Below are 23,414 nucleotides of genomic sequence, written 5' to 3'. Positions count from 1 at the left end.
GGTAACATGAATGTAAACAATTATTAATCTTTTTTATTAACTTTAAAGTAAAAGTATTGTAAAGTACGGTAACATGAATGCAAATACATTTAATTAAAAAATAATATATATACAAAATCAAAACTTTAAAGTTAATTTAAAAAATGAAGTATTGTAAAGTATGGTAAAATTAATGCTAATATACGTTTTTTTTTAATTAAATTTAAAGTTATAACTTCAAAGTTAATATAAAAACATTAAAGTACGGTAACATGAATGCAAATATTACACACAATTTATAAAGTAAACCATAACTTTAAAGTTAATAAAAAAAATGTAAGTATTGTAAAGTATGGTAACATGAATGCGAATATTATATATGTGTGTGTGTGTGTGTGTGTATATAAATTTTCTTTTAAAATAATATAATATATTATTTTAAAAGAAAATGTATATATACATGTTATACATACATACACACACACATTTAAAATAATATATATATATATATATATAATATATTATTTTAAAAGAAAATGGTTACTTTTAAGAATATGACCTGTAAGTTAATAAACGTGGTTGTGGGCGGAGCTATGAGATGAAAAGAACCAATCAGCTTCCGGGAACAGATTGTACTGACGAGACGACAGCGACCAGCTCGAGACACACACACAGATGTGTGAGAGACAGTACAGCATCTGTAGCGCCGCACAAAACACACACACACACAAGCAGAGTATCTGCAACTACTCTGAAATGTGTTATATGATCAATTATGACATTTATTATGATAACTATGGAGCTTATATTATGACAAAATGATTTGAATTTGAATTGTGTAAATCTGAATTATTTGCAAGTGTAATCTAACAAAATTGAATTTTAGGTGGTAGTTTAAATAGTTCTGAATTTGAATTTTTTTAAACGAATATTGAACATTTGAAATTTAACAAATTGAAATGTTTTTTATGGCTGAATTTTATAGACATGTATTTTCAAACAGTAATATTCAGTTTTAAAAAATTCAGATTCAAGTTTTCAAGATGAAGAAATTCAGAACTTCAAATTCAGTTTTCTAAAATTCAATGTCAAAAATTCAAGTTCAAAAATTCAGATCTGACAGAAAGTAGGTCACAGGTCATCCACAGGGAAGAGTAGATGATCTCAGAAAAGTCGAACAGAGCATTTTGGCCAATTGGGGACTGCGGAAGTTTTCCAGCGCGAACGTGGTGGTGGTTCAAGAGGTTGCCACTCTCTGACTCTTGTCATGAATCGCCCGGAGGTCTATTACATGTACGACGCAGTCTAGACCGGACGCGAACGGTGCGACGCGACCCGTGAAATCCCCAACAGCACACGGATTCCCCATCCTATTTCTGACCTAGTCCCAGCTCTTTGCAACAGTCGCTTCAAGCTGTGTTGCGTCGCGCCGCTCGCGTCCTGTCTGTGTAACTGAGGTCTAGTAGACAAGCTGGCGTTCTAATCAATTTTACACAAAATGTAGGCTACTTTAAAACAAACACCAGAGACCGCTTAGACAAATGTCCCACGTGCTGAGAACGCTAACCTAACATATAAACACAAAATCATTCATGTTTAAGAATCTTAACGTTACCTCCGGGCGATTCATGACAAGAGTGGACATTAAAACGCTTACGTGAAAACCGCTTAACGTGGCTTACTGTACGAAGATAGTGATATTAAAGGACCAAACTCAGTACAAATCATATTAATAAACCATACTTTGTATAAAAAAATCAGATGAGCCCAGAATACCTACGCAACGCGTTTAATTGTGCGTTAAGCATTTCCTTACCATAGAAAACCGTTATAAGAAAACGCTTAACGTGGCTCACTGTACAAAGACAGTGATATAAGGACCGTACACATCATATTAATAAACCATACTATGTATAAAAAATCAGATGAGCCCAGAATATGAACGCAACGCGTTAAGCATTTCCTTACCATAGAAAACCGTTATAAGAAAACGCTTAACGTGGCTTACTGTACAAAGACAAGGACCAAACTCAGTAGCCTACGCATCATAATAATAAACCATGTAGGCCTATAAAAAATCAGATGAGCCCAGAATATGAACGCAACGCGTTTCATTACGCGTTAAGCAAATTCCTTAATAGAAAACCGATATGAAAACGCTTAACGTGGCTTACTGTACGAAGACAGTGATATTAAAGGACCAGTACAAATCAACCACTTTGTATAAAAAATCAGATGAGCCCAGAATATGAACGCAACGCATTTAATTAAGCATGTTCTAATCATAGAAAACCGTTATAAGAAAACGCTTAACGTGGCTTAATAAACCTTAAATGGTCCTTAATAAACCATAGGCCTGCCTACTATGTATAACAAATCAGGTTTAAGGTTTATTAAGCCACGTTAAGTGTTTTCTTATAACGGTTTTCTATGGTAAGAACATGCTTAACGCGTAATTAAACGCATTGCGTTCATATTCTGGGCTCATCTGATTTTTTATACATAGTATGGTTTATTAATATGATGTGTACGGTCCTTATATCACTGTCTTTGTACAGTAAGCCACGTTAAGCGCTTTCTTATAACGGTTTTCTATGGTAAGGAAATGCTTAACGCACAATTAAACGCGTTGCGTAGGTATTCTGGGCTCATCTGATTTTTTATACAAAGTATGGTTTATTAATATGATTTGTACTGAGTTTGGTCCTTTAATATCACTGTCTTCGTACAGTAAGCCACGTTAAGCGGTTTTCACGTAAGCGTTTTAATGTCCACTCTTGTCATGAATCGCCCGGAGGTAACGTTAAGATTCTTAAACATGAATGATTTTGTGTTTATATGTTAGGTTAGCGTTCTCAGCACGTGGGACATTTGTCTAAGCGGTCTCTGGTGTTTGTTTTAAAGTAGCCTACATTTTGTGTAAAATTGATTAGAACGCCAGCTTGTCTACTAGACCTCAGTTACACAGACAGGACGCGAGCGGCGCGACGCAACACAGCTTGAAGCGACTGTTGCAAAGAGCTGGGACTAGGTCAGAAATAGGATGGGGAATCCGTGTGCTGTTGGGGATTTCACGGGTCGCGTCGCACCGTTCGCGTCCGGTCTAGACTGCGTCGTACATGTAATAGACCTCCGGGCGATTCATGACAAGAGTCAGAGAGTGGCAACCTCTTGAACCACCACCACGTTCGCGCTGGAAAACTTCCGCAGTCCCCAATTGGCCAAAATGCTCTGTTCGACTTTTCTGAGATCATCTACTCTTCCCTGTGGATGACCTGTGACCTACTTTCTGTCAGATCTGAATTTTTGAACTTGAATTTTTGACATTGAATTTTAGAAAACTGAATTTGAAGTTCTGAATTTCTTCATCTTGAAAACTTGAATCTGAATTTTTTAAAACTGAATATTACTGTTTGAAAATACATGTCTATAAAATTCAGCCATAAAAACATTTCAATTTGTTAAATTTCAAATGTTCAATATTCGTTTAAAAAAATTCAAATTCAGAACTATTTAAACTACCACCTAAAATTCAATTTTGTTAGATTACACTTGCAAATAATTCAGATTTACACAATTCAAATTCAAATCATTTTGTCATAATATAAGCTCCATAGATAACTAGTTATAGTTAAGCACTGGTTGTGTCTTATTGCAAGACTGCAATTCTTGCATCAGGCAAATCCAAATCGCTGATTAAATCTGTTCCTTCTAAAGACACTGGACGCTAGCTTTTGTGTCCGAGTATTAACCGTGTGTGTGTGTGTGTGTGTGTGTGTGTGTGTGTGTGTGTGTGTGTGTCAGCGGATTAGGGAGGAATGCAGACAGAGTTTTCCAGAGGTTATCAAGCGTTCTGGTTCCTGTGAAATGTGAAATAATGTCCCGAACACTTTCCCTGAACCCACGCCTCAGATCTCAGGTGTACTTCAGTGACACAACATGTTCAAGAACACACACGTGAGAGAGTGTGTGTGTGTGTGTGTGTACCAACAGTCCAAGGCGTGTTAAACAACAAAAGGAGCTTAACTTTTGCAACAGCTAATAAGTGAGTTTCAGAGAGAGACAAACTACAAGTAGTGAGGATACAAATGTTACTACATGTTTTCAAAACTAGCTTTTCGGAAGACAAGCACCGGTGAAAACTAGGGGTGTGGAGATATTTAAACCGAACAGAACCGAACCGAACCCGCTTAGCCCATTGTAGAGGTTGAACTCGCTTTACCTTAGTTTTAGAAACTTAATTTTAACTGAATCATTTAAAGACAGAGACACAATTTGTTCCGTAAACCACTGTTAAAACAAAACAAAATCATGTTTTGTCTTCACACCCCTAATAAAAACACTATACCTTTCAGATATTTGTGACATTGTATTGCACAAACAAGCAGAGACAATAAAACATGCATACTAAACATGCCTACTAACATGCATACTAAACATGCCTACTAACATGCATACTAACATGCATACTAACATGCATACTAAACATGCATACTAACATGCATACTAAACATGCATACTAAACATGCCTACTAACATGCATACTAAACATGCATACTAAACATGCCTACTAACATGCATACTAAACATGTATACTAAACATGCCTACTAACATGCATACTAAACATGTATACTAAACATGCATACTAAACATGCCTACTAACATGCATACTAAACATGCATACTAAACATGCCTACTAACATGCATACTAAACATGCATACTAAACATGCCTACTAAACATGTATACTAAACATGCCTACACTCTAAAAAATGCTGGGTTAAAAACAACCCAATTTGGGTTATTTGGCAACCCAGCGCTGGGTAAATATTGGACAGAACACATGCTGGGTTATTTTGACCCAGCAGGTTGGGTTTTATACATTAACCCATTTGCTGGGTTGTTTTTTAATCAGTGCTGGGTCAAACAACCCCATGTTACAGGCTATTCATTTTAGATAATAATAATAATAAAAATACTACTAAATAATATTAATAATAACAATAATAACACTACTATTTATTATGATTCAATAAAAGTGTTTATTCCTGGAAATTAATATAATAATGAATACATTCATGTTTAATCAACAATTAGTCATCCCGGAGGCCCACAAAAATCATTTGTGCTAAAATGTTGGTATGTTAAAAGATCATAAAATGGTGAGATTCTCAAAATTCAAAACAAACAATGTACATTGCAATCATTTTAGTCCTGTGTAGCAAAATAAAAACATAAAAACTAAACTGTAAAATAGCCAATAGCTAAAGATTCTCTTCACAAAAAAAGAACATAAGTACATTGCAATTCATTTAAATAAGTCAATTAGTCCTGTGCAGCAAAAATGGGAGGCACATAAGACCTTTGCGTATAAACTGTATACAATAGCTAAAGATTCTCTTCACACAAAAAAATTACAAATAAAAAACCTAAGTACATACATTGTAATTCATTTAAATAAGCAATAATTTAGTCCTGCTTAGCAAAATTAAATAAAAACATAAAAACTCTATACTTATAAACTTTAAAATAGCCTAGCTAAAGATTCTCTTCACAAAAAAAGATACAATAAAAAAACAAAACATAAATATACATTGCAATTCATTTAAATAACCAATCAATTAGTCCTGTCCAGCAAAATGGGACACACGTGAAAACGGTACTTGAATTTTGTGTACCAGGCAGTGTTTTGACACTAAGTTAAAGGGGTGGTAAAGTATGATTTCACTTTTCCAACTTTAGTTAGTGTGTAATGTTGCTGTTTGAGCATAAACAACATCTGCAAAGTTACAACGCTCAAAGTTCAAAGCAAAGGGAGATCTTTGCTTTTAAAGAAATAGTTTTTTTAAGGACTACAACAAACGGCTGGTAGGGACTACACGACATTCCTCCGGGTTTAGTGACATCAGCAAGTCTAAAATGTACATAAACCCCGCCATCGGGAACACGCAGTTGAGGGAACAAGTCAATTAATTGTATTTGTAATATTTGTATAGTATTTTGTCACAGAAGTGAGTCAGCTCAAACTTTAGCATCCATCTTTTCACATGCAATCGAAAGTCACTCTGTGTGCATCTCACAACAGTTCCTATACGAGCGATTTATAGATTACCATGACAGAATATGCTAACTGAAGATAGTTAACGCCACATCAGCAACATAAATTCATCAACTAACCATTCAGAGACGTCCTGTTGCATTCTACATGTTGTCTCTCCATCTTTGTCTGACTCCGTTTTGACATTAAAGACAGAACAGTTTCTGTCATTTTAGTGTGTCTGCATGAGGTAACAGCAGCTGCTAACACACACATGAGCTCTTTAAACCCCGCCCTCTGCAGCAGCTCATTTGCATTTAAAGGGCCAGACACAAAACGGTGCGTTTTTGCAAATCCTCAAAAAGTGAAAACTTTAACATGCTATATAAAAATATCTGTGGGGTATTTTGTGCTAAAACTTCACATACACACTTCTGGGGACATCAGAAATTGATTTTACATCTTGTGAAAATGGCATTTTACCACCCCTTTAAAGATTCAAAATATTCAAAACAAAAAAGAAAGAAAAATGTACATATATTGCTTAATTAAATGAATGGCTATAATTTAGTCCTCTGCAGCAAAAATGGAGGCCCGCAAAAACCGAATGCTTGAATTTTCTGTCCCAGGCATTCCATAAACTACCTGCTGCAAAAATTCCCAAACAGGGGCACATTGTTTCAGATAGTGAATGTCAAAGCAATAAAATGCCTTGAAACAAACATCCACAGCCTTGAGGAGAGTCAACTGTTCCAGAGCTTGCCCATTCACCACCACAAAAAACTGTCCAGCCATTCCAAGCTCCAAGACAAAGGGAAAGGGTTTCGCTTCTCTCTGCCTTTCCAGGTAAAGCACCATGTTGGTTCCAGACTAAATGAGGAAATGACAATATCAGACACAGATAATTCTTTAAAAGTGTGTCTTAGGTTTTCAAGAGCAGTCTTAAATTAGTTAAATAACATCTTAAATTAACTTAAAAGAGTTGTGAGAAAAGGAAATGCGTGTCAGATCCATGCAGCAATAACCATGATCATGATTAAAACGATTTATCGTGCAGCCCTACAAACAGGTGTAAAGAAATGAGCCTGCTCTGTTGTTTTACTTACAGGTTGTACATCAATGAATGAGGTTCTTGCCTCTTGAATAGTTGGCCGAAAGGTTTTGTGGCCAATCGTGTACACAGGCGGGGGAAGAATGACAGGCAAGATTTTAAGGGCTTGTATGCCTTTGGAATCTAAGAAGAGATAAATGGCAAATTAAAACTTGTTTGTTCATCAGCTTTTAAATTAAGCAAAGTGCATTTCTAACTAAGGTCAACTTAGAATGATTGAAATTAGCTTAAATATGTAACAGTTAAATATGTACTCTGGTAATCTGAAAACATTTAGTGTTATTAAAGGGATAGTTCACCTTAAAATGCAAATTTACTTGCCCTCATGTCAAATTTACTCACCCTTATGTTGTTCCAAACCTCTACAAGTTTCTTTCTTCTGCAGAACACAAAAATATATTTTAAAGAATGTCAGTAACCAGACAGTTAACGGTAGCCACTGACTTCCATAATAGGAAAAAAGTACTATAAAAGTAAATGGCTACGGTTAACTGTTTTGTTACCAACATTCTTCAAAATATCTTATTTTGTGTTCAGGAGAAGAAAGTCATGTAATAACATGAGGGTGAGTAAATGACGACATAATTTCACTTTTGGGTGAACTATCCCTTAAAGCAGTGCTTCTCAAACCGGCCCTGGGGACCCCATATCACTGCACATTTTGTATCACTCCCTCATCTAACACACCTGATTTAAGTCATCAGCTCATTAGTACAAACTGCAAGACTTAAATTGGGTTTGTCTGATGAGGGAGACATCCAAAATGATGGGAGGTCCCAGGACATTTGAGAACCACTGTCTTAAACCAAGAAAGGGGCAAGTACTTTTAAAGGGGTCATGAACTGAGAAATAAAATTTTCATACAATCTTTTGTCATACAAGAGGTCATTGTACTATAAAAAAAACATAAAACAACTTTTATTGATAGTATGCTGCCAAAAAAATGACTAATTTTCCACTTCCGATTGTTTATTACGCAATAGAACATCCGTGCAAGATTGCCTTCACAGAAACAGATCATAGCCTCTTTGTGCCCACAGGCACATAAGTGAAGGGAGTGATAGTACAACAGGATCACTTGGAATAAAAATACATATAGATATCTGCTAAGTTTTCCAATGTTGTGCTTACTAACACTATAAAAGGACCTCAGGGAACATTATAAAAAAAGGCAATTCATGACCCCTTTAAATGCCATGTGCTTGTACTTTGGACAAGTAAATTAATTGCCCATTCATGTTTTTGATCTTATTGTGGATGGTGTAGCAAACTTGGTTAAGTGCTAGGGCTGGGACTGGATGCAACTGTGAAAAATTATTAATCATAATGATTATGAAAGAGAATATTTACCAGCAAATTTTTCAATGAGGCACTCAAGATTCCAGTTGATAAGTTTTTGTTGAACAAAAATGTCCATTGCTGTAAAAGAACAGAAGGAAACATCTGATTAGTAATATCTTTACAAAGCTAGCTGGCAGTGCTAACAAGTCTTATACCTGCTTTTAAAATTTATTTTTGTGCTGGCTCGCGGTTAAAAATAAAATAAAATAATGAATCATTACTTAATTAAAAAATTAAATAAATAGACAAAATTATTTTTTTAACAGCTTAATTAACTATAGTTAATTCACAAGACTGTAAACAGAAGAAATTTTAATTTTGTGGATAATTCAAAAATATTTTATAAAATCACCTGTAGATATTTCATAGAATATTTTTTTATTCATTCCAATGTCTCAGTCTATTCGTATAAAGATCGCCTGAGAGCATTGCACCCATTGAGTTATTTGATTGCAGTTTCAAGATTGTAAAAATAATAAATAAATGTTGTTAATGTTTATTCTTCCTGGCAGTTTTTTTAAAATGCACGATTCAATGATCATCATAATTATTTTAATGATTGTGTACCAAGTTGCATGACAACCCAAAATAATAAATTGTATAATATACATAAGACTGGTTTCTCCTAATGTTTTTTTCTCTCTCCATTCTGTCACCTGATAGAGTTTGGGTTCCTTGCCACTGTTGCCTCTGGCTTGCTAAGTTGGGGGCACATTCAACAATATTGTTGATTTGATTGCACTATCAGATGAGAACTGAACTACTTTTCTTCAGAGCCGCTTTAAGACCAAATTGAACAAACGTTACAGTAACTAACAGTTACTTCATAATTTATGATCTTTACACAGTTTTTGAACGGTAACGTTACTGAAGCAACATTGAATTGACTTCAGCTGAACAATGACAGCTAGCATGAGAATTGACACACGCATAAACACAGAGAACATACTGCAACATAATAACATTTTATGTAAAGCTACCTTTCGAAAATGACTGACAAAAACAGATAAATAATAGGTAGAGACGTAACTTACAGCTTCTTTAGCATATGCAGCCACTAGCCAGTGACGTACACTGCTGCATCCAACACCGCCGAGTCAGTAACGTTACAAGAAACCCGCAAAATTTCTGGAGATAAAACACCAACAACTGTATTCAGACATTGTGACCGTGTTATAAGTGGAATAATTGATGACAGACCGTGTAAAAATGATGAATGTTATGCGTAGCCGCTGACTAACGGTCGCTAGTTCGACAGACGCTAAATCTGGAGCATTAGTGTTACGTTAAATAATATAAGGGTGCGTCGTCAATAATTCAAAGTTAATTTCAACATAACTTCTTATTGACTTTCTGACTTCTTTGACTACGTAACGTTAGGATAGTTTTAATAAAACAGTGTTACTCACCTTTACGCTCGCTCCTGCTTGCCTTGAACCTCTCGTCCTCCTGTTGACGTTGTAATTTGAACAGTGTGAGGGGGACAAAAGCGCGCGAGGAGGTAAGCGCTGGGTCAACGTTTCCAAAACAACCACAAATGCTGGGTCATTGTCAGCAGATTATGGAGAAAATAACCCAGCAGCATTGTCAAAATGCTCAACCCAACATTTGGGTTTAAAAATAACCCAGCATTTTTTAGAGTGTACTAACATGCATACTAAACATGTATACTAAACATGCCTACTAACATGCATACTAAACATGTATACTAAACATGCCTACTAACATGCATACTAAACATGCATACTAAACATGCATACTAAACATGCATACTAACATGCATACAAAACATGCATACTAACATGCATACTAAAATGATTGCAATGAACATGCATGGAATGATAGTAAAATACTGTAAGTATTTTTTGTAGCAATAAAATAATAATTTTGAAAATAAAAATACACATCACTAACAATCAGCAAGAGTTTAAAGGCTTGAGTTTATGAGCTACTGGAACGAGTTCACAGATGAAGCGATCAGGATTTGCTGTCGACACACACACACACACACTGGTGTTTTCAGCAAACAATGACATTGTTTCTGTTGTGGAAAATCTTTGGTTACATGTAACATCTCACAAGATACACATTTACAATGAACACAACGAGACGTTTCCTCCAAACACGGCACTGTTTACATCCACACGCAACTTCAACTTAGCCGAGCTGAGATTCAGTGTGTGTTTCTGCACTGATAAAAATGATTCTGTGGTGAAGTACATACTACAGAAAAAACTATGTAATTCACATGAGAAAGATAGTTCAGGCAAGAATTTAAAAAACGAAGTAAATTCTATATTAGTACTCAATTCAAGCGCGTAGAAATGAAAGCGTGAATATCAACGTTATAAAATTACTCAACTTTTCTGATAATGGTGTTCCCATCATGCACTGGGCCTTGAATGATTAATTAGAAAACACTGTTTTCCAGCTGTATTTATACAGTTTCATCATTGCTTGTGTTGTTACAGTAGGTTTAGTAACTCGCCATTTTGTGTCATTTGGAGTTAATTTTCTACTCAAAAACACATTCAATCACAAAAACGATCCATCAAATGTTACCGCATTGTGTATTGTCTAGGTATTGAGGTCACTGCATACATGCAACACTTAACTTCTGCTAAATATGTAGATATCTCACACAATATTTATTGTATTAATTACTTAGATGTTTCTAAGTTAAGCATGTACTTTAAAAGTGTGGTTTAATTAAATGTTATATTGTATGAGTGAAATGTATTGCAAAGGAAACTTCAACTGAATAGATATTACTCAACCTTTTACTAGTCAAGTTAAAATTTATTATTTTCTTTGTTACTTTCACTTAACTTAGTTAAGTTTACTTAATTCCATTTGTAAAATTTACTTTAAAAATATGCGTGTGAAATTTACAATTTTTCTATGGCAAATTTTGCACGAATAAGTCATTTTTACTTATTTTATTTTTTTCAAAATCCCTTTATTTATGCAATGAGTTTATTAAACAAGTCACAACAGACAAACTACAGTCATAATATAAAAACCATATAAATATGCTTTTATAGTTACAATATAGTCAAACTATTAGGACACAAATGACAAAACACTTTACAGTAAGGTCTGATTAGTTCGATTTAGGCACCAGCATTTGTGCTGCAGAATATTAGTTCATGTTAATTTCAACATTTACTAATACATTTTAGAATAAAAAATTGTATTAGTTGTTAACATTAGTCAATGCACTTTGAACCAACATGAACAAACAATGAACAGATATTAATAAATGCTGTAAAAAGAAAACTGTTCATTAATAATTTATGTTCGGTAATGCAAATGAGATTTTTTGAAAGTGTCACCATAATATATATATAAATATTAATTATGGTATAAATATATAAATATATATATTATTATTATTTTTTTATTTTTTTAAAGAAATGAATAGTTTATTCAGCAAGGACTCCTCCTTTGATCAAATTGATCAAAAGTGAATTGAGTAAATTGAGGAAAGGCTTTTATACGTTGTTACGAAATATTTCAAATATTTTAAATAACTTAAATCTTAATAACTGTTTTCCATTTCAAATAAATGCTGTAAAGACTGGAGTAATGATGCTGAAAATTCAGCTTTGAATCACAGGTATAAATTACAGTGTATAATATATTCACATAGAAAACAATTTAAAACAATTTTATAATAGCATAAGGGACTCCTTTAAAAAAAATATCTACTGTCCCCAAAATTTTGTATGTATTTTACATATTTTGTTATATATATATATATGTTTTTTTGTTTTGTTCAACTGAGTGTGTTCATACAAAACTGTGCCGTCTTGTGTGCACAAAACTACTGATTTTATAAATAAAAAAATTTGTAAACTAAATGAAGGTAATTTAAAATTTCTAATTCCAAAACAATGTAAAATAATATTAGTTAAAATATTAAAAAATAAAGTGTATACAATGCAATTTATCACTTAACCTTGCTAAGGCACACCATTTCTACACACTTAAAGACTTTACAGTGTTGTTGAATTGATCAAACACACAAAAAAAACATATTTTCATGTGTCAGACGGAGTTGAGTAAATGTAATTTAAATTTTTTATAAAAAGTGGTTAAATAAAAAACCTGTTCATTAATTTAGTATCGATTGGTTTATCACTTTTCAAAAGTACTTTTGTCCCTTATCTCAAGAATCAGTGATATATATATATATATATATATATATATATATATACATACATACACTAAGGCTGTCAAAAGATTAAATCGCATCCAAAATAAAAGTTTGTGTTTACATAATATATGTGTGTGTACGGTGTATAATTATTTATATATAAACACACACAATCATGTATATATTTAAGAAAAATGTGTTATATTTATATATAAAATATTGATATATAATATAAATGATATAAATGTATATACAGTATAAATGCAATTATTCCTTAAATATATACATGAATGTGTGTGTATTTATACATAATAATATAACATATATTATGTAAACACAAACTTTTATTTTGGATGTGATTAATCACGATTAATCTTTTGACAGCCCTGATATATATATATATAAATAAATATAATATGTTTCTATATCGATATATTGAATTTGTATAAGTCTATCTTTAAATTTGCATTGATATATGAATACAAAAAAGTTACTACTATAAAAAATGAAATCACTTTGAGAAAAATGGGAATCCATAAAACATCCAAAGAAAAACATCTAGACAAATTACATTGATGACAATAACTTTTAGTCATCAAAATAAGCAAAAAGTCCCAATATAGTTTAAAAATAGTCCACAAACAGCAAAAATAGCTGTACTTTCTTTAAGCAAAATATAAGTGATTTATATTTTTTATCTTGAATAATGTCAAAATGTCAAGATATTGTAAGATGAACAACATTAATGAGGTCTAAACCCAAACGCATTCAAATCCAGCATGTGTGTTGCATTGACAATCCTCTAAACCTACAAGCCTTATTAATATGTATTATTCCGTTTAGCTTCTCTTCAAAGTTCTCTCTAAGAGGAAAAGTTCTAAATAGAATCTTCAAGGGTTCCATCATCATGGGAACATTTCATGGATTTAGTTTTGATTTATTATGTTTGTTGCAATTCATTTTTAATTGTGATTTTAAAAAACTCAAACCGCTCGTACACTCTGTATCACTAGAAAGCAACTGAAAAAACCTGTCAAACTGGAAAGTATTATGTAATAATTTAAGACATTTTGGCATAAAGAGTTCTTTAAAACTGAGTCAAGAACCCTTGAATTCTATATAGAACCACATTGAACTTTTTTTTTTCCGATTTTAGTTCCCGTGTGCTGTAGTTTTAGGGACATTTAGGCAAATCCTGGCGGTACATTCAGTGGTTTACTGGGAAAAACACCCTCATTAAATCTCATCATTAAGTCTCACACCCAGAGACACACACCTGAGAGAACTGTGTGTGTGTGTGTGTGTGTGTGTGTGTGTGTGTGTGTGTGTGTGTGTGTGTGTGTGTGTGTGTGTGTGTGTGTGTGTACTTGGTATACATTACATTGTGGGAACCATAATGTCCCCACAAGGATAGTAAAACCTGAGATCACCTCCATTGTGGGGACCAGCCAGTGTGTGTGTGTGTGTGTGTGTGTGTGTGTGTGTGTGTGTGTGTGTGTGTGTGTGTGTGTGTGTGTGTGTGTGTGTGTGTGTGCCAAATGTCCCCACACGGATAGTTAAACTTGAGATTCCCTACTTTGTGAGGACTTTTTGCTGGTCCTCACAGGAAAAATTGACAGATAAACATAAAAAACAATGTTTTATTATAAATTAGAAATTAAAAATGCAGAATGTTTAGTGTAAGGGGATATACAGTTTGTACAGTATAAAAACCATTACGCCTATGGAATGTCTTTCACAAGTATAGCAAAACAAACGTGTGTGTGTGTGTGTGTGTGTGTGTGTGTGTGTGTGTGTGTAGTCTCAGTCTATTCATTATGGTTCCTGTGAGAGATGTAGTGAATGAATGAATAAAGGAGAGAAGTGAATCTTTCACTCCCAGACACCAGAGAGAGATACACTCGTGTGTGTGTGTGTGTGTGTGTGTGTGTGCACTGAGATTGGTACAGTATTTCTCACTCTACAAAAGAACACGTATCCATGACGACCACGATCACATCAACCCACTGGCCGAATAGAAACATCTAAAGATTGATGGAGCAGCTCTGGACACAGTCCAGAAGAAAGCTGTTTTTATACCACTCTCACACACACACACACAAACACACACACACTGAAGAGGGCGTTCTCAACTCTAGCACTGCAGGAAATTGAGAAAGAGCCACAGAAAGAGAGAAATTACTGCCCGAGGCTGTTTGCAGGTGTTCAGAGAGAACTATAAACAAAGACGTGTGTGTGTGTGTGTGTGTGTGTGTGTGTGTGTTGTTGCACCAGACCAGATTACTTGAGAATCTTTGTGTTTACGGGATATCACACAAATGTATTCAGATCGCAGCTTTGTCAGGTCAGGTCACCTTTATTTTTATAGCGCTTTATATAACAGAAATAGTTTCAAAGCAACTTTACAGTAATAAACGGGAAACAGAATCAATGCAAACTTAAAAAAAATGAGACAAAAGATAATAGCGTCATTATTCAGCTCAATTCGGTTCGATTTAATAACTTTAAATTTAATTGATTATGAAACAAATTCAATTCAGCAACAGAAGTTCAACAGCAGCTCTACAGAAGACAGTCTCTTTATTCAGATCAACTCAGTTCAAGTTTTGTATTATTAAATCAGTAATATTGCTTGATATTATTAAGTGTCCTTTTTGGTCACAAACTAAAATAAAGGGTACATTTTGTCCCGGTTCGCTTAGTGTTCACACTGTCACCTTTAAGCATTAACCTAATGATATGAAACAAAAAAACGGTGTTTATGACATATACAATAATGCTGTGTGTTAAATGTGTTCATTATATGTACTTATGATGGTATTTTTGCAGCTGAGAACTCGAAGAACTTAATAAATGTGTAAAGGAATAAAACAGTAGCAGGGATTTCTCTATTGCGCACAAATGAAGATCTGCCGCGAGGAACCTTTTTAGGGTCACATCATGTCCTGTTTTTGATTCGTTTACATGTCTTTAGTCCGTGTTGCATTCATTTTACAGGCAAACTGCAACAGAGTTCATTTGGAAACGGACCAAGACCCATCTTTTCAGTGTCTCGGGCCTCTTGTTTGGTTCGGAGGGCAGCGTTCACACTCATTAAAATGAATCGCACTAACCAATCGCACCAGGGTTCGTTTTAATCCAACCAAACATGCCAAGTGTGAACACCTAAGACCTCAACTAAGCGGCCAAAGGCGACCGTGGCAAGGAACCCAAACTCCATCAGGTGACAGAAGTGGAGAGAAAACCTTACGAGAAACACACACACACACACACACAGTCAACAGAGAATATTGTCTGAGCCTCAAAACACAAAAAGCGTCAAACAATATCAAATTACAAGAAGCAGTGCCAGAAAGAGTCTGATGTATAATTACACACAAAAATATCAAGTTTCCTCAAAACAACAAGTTCTACTCGACACATTTTCCTGGAGTCAGGGTGAAAAGGTTTGCAGTTGAATCTCAATCCAACACCTAAAGAAATAGGCAACATTGCACCTCCATTGAGGACCATCATGAGTTTTTTTGCACCGCAACACTGTTTTCACAACAATTACGCACATTTATAAACAACTCATTACAGTAATGCAGAAAAAAAACCTTTAAAATTACGCATTTGTACATCATGGTAGCATTTGTTTTACTGCCTATAAATGTATGCAGATTTATAAAAATAAAAAGCTGTGGTGCCGTGACCCGGATAGATTTAGGTTTAGAAGAGTTTAACAGAGGCCAACTAGCAACTGATGCTAGAGGCTGCAGTCTTTAAAGTCTTTGTTAGCGTGCCCTCCTCCGATGTCGGAAATGCCGGTTTGAATCCCGCTCGGAGCGGTGCGAAAAGAACCGGAGGGGTTATATTGGTGCCGTGACCCGGATAGGAGTGAGGTTTAGGGGGGTGAGTGTAACAGAGACCAACTAGTGACTGATGCTAGAAGCTGCGGTATTTAAATTCTTTGTTAGCGCTCCCACCTCCTATGTTGGAAATGCCGGTTTAAATCCCGGTCATAGCAGTGAAAGTACAACCGGAGGGGTTACCGTGGTGCCGTGACCCGGATGGGAGTGAGGTTTTCAGGGGCGAGTGTAACAGAGGCCAGTTTTGATTGACGATTGACGCTAGAGGCTGCCGTCTTCAGCGTCCTTGTTAGTGTTAGTTCGATTCACGAAGGGATTGCAGTGGTGCCGTGACCCGAATGGGAGCGAGGTTTAGGGAGTGAATGTAACCGCCCAGGGTCAATTCCTCCATGGGTGTTTGAGCTTGATTCATGCCCAGGAAAGGTGCACCCTGCCTGGGATGCACTTTGAGAAAACCAGCCGGTCTATTCCTGGAGGTTTCATACTTCCAGAACTCCACCGCGGTGGAATCTGGATTTTATCCCCACTCAGAGTGACTCTGAACAGGACTCACGATGTGGAGGGACACCCTGCTCTGCACCTTCTTACCCTCTCCTCGACAACACCCCGAGGGTCCGTTTTTGGACCACCTTTGCTCCATATCGAGCTCCAGTATGGCATACGGATCTGTCTGCGACCCGGGACAGCCCAGGGAGGTCTGAGAGCATGGAGCTTTGACTCAAGGTCTGTGTGGGTCCTAACGCCCCAAGAGTGTGTCAAAGACAATGTCAAAGAGCGCCGTACTTCAAATGAGACGTTAAATCGAGGTCCTGACACTCTGTGGTCATTAAAAATCCCAGGATGTCCTTCGAAAAAAAGAGTCGGGGTTTAACCCCAGCATCCTGGCCAAATTTGCCCCCTCCCCTCTGTCCACCATGGCCTCCTAATCATCCCCATACACTGATTGGCTTCATCAAGGTCTCCTCTCCACCAGTAAGCTGGTGTGTGGTGGGCGTTCTGGCACAAAATGGCTGCCGTCGCCTCATCCAGGTGGAGCTGCACATTTGCCCCTTCCATGTGAAGCGCTTTGAGGTCCCAGAAAAGCACTATATAAATGTAACGAATTAATTATTATTCAAGAGGCGCAATAACAACTACTGCGCCCGCCTCCCATGACGGAGACTCCAGTTCGAATCCTGTTTGGAGCAGTGCGAATACAACCGGAGTGGTTGCAGTGGTGCCGTGACCCGGGTGGGAGGGGGGTTTAAGGGGGGGTGAGTGTAACTGAGGCCAGCGACTGACACCAGTTCGAATCCCGTTTGGAGCAGTGCGAATACAACCGGAGTGGTTGCAGTGGTGCCGTGACCCGGCTACGGTGTTTAAAGTCCTTGTTAGCGCTCCCACCTCCCATGTCGGAAATGCCGGTTTGAATCCCGGTCATAGCGATGAAAGTACAACCGGAGGGGTTACAATCGCATCAAATCTTTGAAAGAAATTGAGCATTTTAATTGATTTACTTCTGCCTTTTTTGATACGTTATGTCTAACTTTTAGATTTACCAGCCCTAAATAACATGCCGGACACAACAAACTGTGGTTGGTCACTTTACATGTCAGCCTGACTAACTCTTTTCTGGTCTATATGGGTGCTTACGCTTATTGGTTAAAATTAGCTGCAGTGTGGACCACACTTTATAGCCAGAGTCAAAGAGTCTAACAATACAAGACTAAAAGAGTTGGAGAGGTAAATACATTCATTATGAGCTGCGGGTGGGTTTCATCGGTTGTTGGTCTGGTCACATAATAAGAGGAAATATGTCAATGTATTGTTTTGATCTGCGTGCCCACACATTTATTACAGTTCTGACACACACGCATGGATCTTTGATTTGGACCATGTCTTTGTTTACTGGGTGCGGAGTCGTACTCTTTCATTGAATGCGGTTTGTTTTCCTTACTTTCTTCTCTCTTTTTCAGACTTGTCATTTAATTCCTTTAAATGTTCAGCAGCGGGAATGAACTCAGTCACCACATTACTGATGAGAGATTCCTGCAGCAAAACGTGCGTGTTTTTGTTCACTTTTATTCTGGGATGCTTTGCATGTGATCAAAAGGATGATAAATGAACACTTACTAGCATGCAAAATGAATACATAATACATAAAAAAATTCACTTTTTAGGCAGATGGACACCAGTTTACTGCAATGCATTGATATTTGTACTTGAAAACAAGACAAAAATACTGGGTAAGGAAGTCTATTTCTGCAATGTGGGACAGCCATCATTTAGCAGACACTTTTTAATCCAAGATTAAATGACAGAAAGTGCAGGTTTACTAGGGTGACCAGAGGTTAAAGGTCATCAGGCATCTCTGTAACTCTTCAACCTACGTGAGATTGAACCTGCGACCTTTGTGTTTCCGGACCAAACCACTAGACGCTCTCTCCCTGAATTTATTGGTGCTTTTATTTTATTTTGCTTTTATTTGATCTTTTATTATTACATTAGTTTTAACGTTTAACTTTTTTTTTTCTTTACTTTTCAATAATAACAAAGCAAAAAAAAACTTTTTAAAAAAATGTTTACGTTATTTTAAGTACCTTTTTTTTAAGTTAAAAAAACATTAAAAAGTACACATTTGTTTTAAGTTTTTTTTCTTTGTTATTATTGAAAAGTAAAAAAAAAATTAAAAGTTAAAACTTTTTTCAAGTATTTCAATTAACAAAGAACTTTGAGCATTAATAAAGTAAAAAACTTTAATATTGTATTTAAAAAGTAAAACTACAATATAAAGTATATGATACTGTAATATAGTAAACAAAAAAGAAATTAAAGTGTAAATCAAATGTTTTGGATTATATACAAATATTTTAAATAATATAGTATAATAAAACAAATATAAAATATAGCATAAAAAGACAAATATTGTGTATAACATAAAACAAATATTTCAAATAATAATATAGTATAATAAAGAAATTATGAAATATAGTGTGATAAAACCATTTTTTAAAGTGCAAAAGAACATTTTGTCCAGATTAAAATTTAGCAAAATAAATATCAAGTCTTTAGTTTGAAAACATTAAAACACTGAGATTTTATCCTAAAGATTAGTTTTTTGTATTTGACGTGAAATTTATTTTCTGTTTTTATATTTTTAAACCGTGAAATCAGCTGCTAGACGCCCATTATAAGTGTTTTACTAAATAAATTTCTATATAAATCAGCAGCATGTCAGATACAATAAGTTTCAATATTCTTAAACAATGTGGCACTCTAAGGATGGATGGGTGATTGACAGCTGTCAATCAAACGACTATGAACAGAGAACATTCCCATACATGACACAGTTATTACCTCACGTGAAGATCAAGAGCAAAACTAAATCAATAACTGCATAATGACGTGTGTGTGAGTGTTATCTCTTATCTGTTCCTATTATTAACAATGGAAACACACACGTGATTTATTGATCCAGTTATTCCCGGATTACACCTAGACATCAAAGCACGGCGGTAATAACATTAAATACTCAAACCTATGGACATCAGCAGATCTGACGTGATTTATGAGTGTTTAAATATCCCCGTTGAACAGGTTTAACTCTTTTAACGAGGGCGTTTATGAACCGTGATGAGATTGTGGATCTCAAAACAAGTGGGTTTCAATGTTTGTGCCAGAACCAAATCAAGACGTCAGCTCGACCGGAACAGACAAACGGGTTTGTGAGACCGAAAGAAAGGACGTGGTGTGTGTGTGTGTGTTCTCCTATAAACCCATTAAGTGTCTTTCAATACCCACAATGCACTTCTGCACAGGGTGCCTCACCGCGCGGCGCTGAATACCGAACGAGAGCGAGTCTCATGAGATCTTCTGCATTGCTAATGTTTCAAAATTGATCAAAATAATGTTTTTCCTTCCCAAAAAAATCAGTGAAATTTATGTTTATTAATAAATTATTAATATTAATATTGGAATTATAGAAGTATGTGGACGTAAAACAGGTCGAGAAAAGCAATTAATATTGGCAGTCATGAGAAATTTCTCTTTTTTTTTGTAAAAACACTTGTTTTTTTATGCTTTTGTTGTGAAAATAAATCAAATCATGTCCAAAATCAAATCAAATGCATCTTTAGATTCGATTAAAGGCAAAAAATGAATCATAAATTATGATTTAAAATCAGAGACACACTGATAGTGTGTGTGGCCATCACTCAGTTCTCTGTCTCTTTCACACAAGCTAAAAAACAAAGGCCTTTGTGTGTGTGTGTGTGTGTGTGTGTGTGTGTGTGTGTGTGTGTGTGTGTGTGTGTGTGTGTGTGTGTGATTGTGTTGATTCAGCAGAGTTCCTGCTTGCGTAAATACTGATACAGTCGTTATCTTCCTTTTGAACTAATGATAAAGAAGACATTTATGGCCAATGACTTCTGCACACACACACACACACACACACACACACACGTTTACTTAAAGATTTACCTATTTCAATGGAGACATATGCTAGACATACAAAACTCATACATGTTTCTTGAGCATCAGATCATCATATTACACTGATTTCTGAAGGGTCATGTGACACTAATAAATTACACTTTACTATTATTCACATAGAAAACAGTTATTCTAAATTATTATTATATTTCACGATTTTGATCAAATAAATGTGGCCCTGGTGAGCAGATTTTGCCCCCAAAGATGTGTTGTGTGAATGACACAGATGAAGGAACTCCTGTGTTGAGTTCTGGACGGTCTCTGTGTGTACAGGTTCTACTGTTGAGCAGAATTAATAGTCCATAACCCACGAGTCATATTTAATAAGCAGGAGGAGAGGAACACCAGCTGAGCTCTGAGCGACAGGGAACGCATCACTACTGTCAGACGGACACCAGTCACGAAGGCTTTACGGACGTCTCTACACACACAACTCTGATGAAGAGAGAGAGAGACACGTGTGTGTGTGTGTGTGTGTGTGTGTGTGTGTGTGTGTGTGTGTGTGTGTGTGTGTGTGTGTGTATGTATTGTATGTGAGTGCATATGTATTGTATGTGTGTGTATGTACTGTATGTGCGCGTGTGTGTGTGTGTGTGTGTGTGTGTGTGTGTGTGTGTGTGTGTGTATGTATTGTATGTGAGTGCATATGTATTGTATGTGTGTGTATGTACTGTATGTGCGCGTGTGTGTGTGTGTGTGTGTGTGTGTGTGTGTGTGTGTGTGTGTGTGTGTGTGTGTGTGTGTGTGTATGTATGTGAGTGCATATGTATTGTATGTGTGTGTATGTACTGTATGTGCGCGTGTGTGTGTGTGTACTGTATGTACTGTTTGTGTGTGTACTGTTTGTTTGTGTGTGTGTGTGTGTGTGTGTACTGTTTGTGTGTGTACTGTATGTACTGTGTGTGCGCGTGTGTGTGTGTGTGTACTGTATGTGTGTGTACTGTATGTGTGTGTACTGTATGTACTGTTTGTACTGTGTGTGCGCGTGTGTGTGTGTGTGTACTGTATGTACTGTTTGTGTGTGTACTGTATGTACTGTGTGTGCGCGTGTGTGTGTGTGTGTGTGTACTGTATGTACTGTGTGTGCGCGTGTGTGTGTGTGTACTGTATGTACTGTTTGTGTGTGTACTGTATGTACTGTGTGTGCGCGTGTGTGTGTGTGTGTGTACTGTATGTACTGTTTGTGTGTGTACTGTATGTACTGTGTGTGTGCGTGTGTGTGTGTGTGTGTACTGTATGTACTGTTTGTGTGTGTACTGTATGTACTGTGTGTGCGCGTGTGTGTGTGTGTGTACTGTATGTACTGTTTGTGTGTGTACTGTATGTACTGTGTGTGCGCGCGCATGTTTGTGTGTGTGTGTGTGTGTATGTGTGTGTACTGTATGTACTGTTTGTGTGTGTACTGTATGTACTGTGTGTGTGTGTGTGTGTGTGTGTGTGTGTGTGTACTGTATGTACTATGTGTGCGCGTATGTGTGTGTACTGTATGTACTGTTTGTGTGTGTACTGTATGTACTGTTTGTGTGTGTGTGTGTACTGTATGTACTATGTGTGCGCGTATGTGTGTGTGTGTGTGTGTGTGTACTGTATGTACTGTTTGTGTGTGTGTGTGTGTGTGTGTGTGTGTGTGTGTGCGTGTGTGTGTGTGTGTGAGAGAGAAGAGAGAAAGAGAGAAAGACAGCTACATTGATAGACTGATTGAAAGACAGATATAGAGAGAGGTTGTCTCTGATTCACGCTCATCACGTTATGGTTTATGAATCATGATTGTTCCTAAAAACAGAGATAGAAATAGCCTATACACTCACAATAAAAACAAATAAACTAACTTCATCTGGACAATAACTTTACTCTAGAGCTGCTGTAAAGCTCTGTAATCTCCTATTATCACTGTAAAGCTGCTTTGAAACAATATATATTGTTAAAAGCGCTGTATAAATGAAGGTGACTTGACTCATCAACAGCTAAAGAGTCTCTCTCTCTCACACACACACACACACACACACACACATGACTGACAGCTCTAACAGCAGAAGATAACTGATAACACACAATCAATCAAAGTCTCTCAGATAACACACGAAAACAGAACTGAGAAGGAGAACAAGACTTACCAAAGTTTGCTCATACTGAAGCGCGCGCTGATCCGTTCCGTCCACAGCCATGACTGCAGCTCTCTCACACACACACACTCACACACTCACTCTCACACACACACACAGACGGAGAGGAGATCAAAAACAACAGATCTCGCTCCACCACACATTCAGGCACATAAATGAGAGCGTGAAAATGCGACAAGCGGCGCGTCGGAGCGTCAGCGCGGCTCTTGTGTAATAATGACACGCTGCGTGACAGACTTCTGTGTGTTTGGTGTGTGTGAAAGAAGTTTGTGTTCAGCTGGACGGGAGGCGGGGCTTACAGACAGAAGCTCCGCCCACTGCGCGCGCGACCTGCGCCTGCAAA

At 36.3% G+C, this 23,414-nt stretch overlaps 1 protein-coding gene across 1 annotated transcript in view; it reads right to left on the bottom strand.

Moving 5' to 3' along the window:
• Window positions 1-23,213, bottom strand: part of clcn2b (chloride channel, voltage-sensitive 2b) — a 92,093-nt gene extending 68,880 nt beyond the window's left edge. The window contains 1 exon segment of the mRNA XM_079610241.1: window positions 23,063-23,213. Within this exon segment, the coding sequence (XP_079466367.1) occupies window positions 23,063-23,113 (51 nt within the window). The 5' untranslated portion in view covers window positions 23,114-23,213.
• Between the last annotated feature and the right edge of the window lie 201 nt (window positions 23,214-23,414).

This window comes from Phoxinus phoxinus (assembly GCF_949152265.1).
Source record: "Phoxinus phoxinus genome assembly, chromosome: 4".
NCBI lineage: Eukaryota > Metazoa > Chordata > Actinopteri > Cypriniformes > Leuciscidae > Phoxinus > Phoxinus phoxinus.
This window is presented reverse-complemented; position numbering and strand designations above follow the sequence as displayed.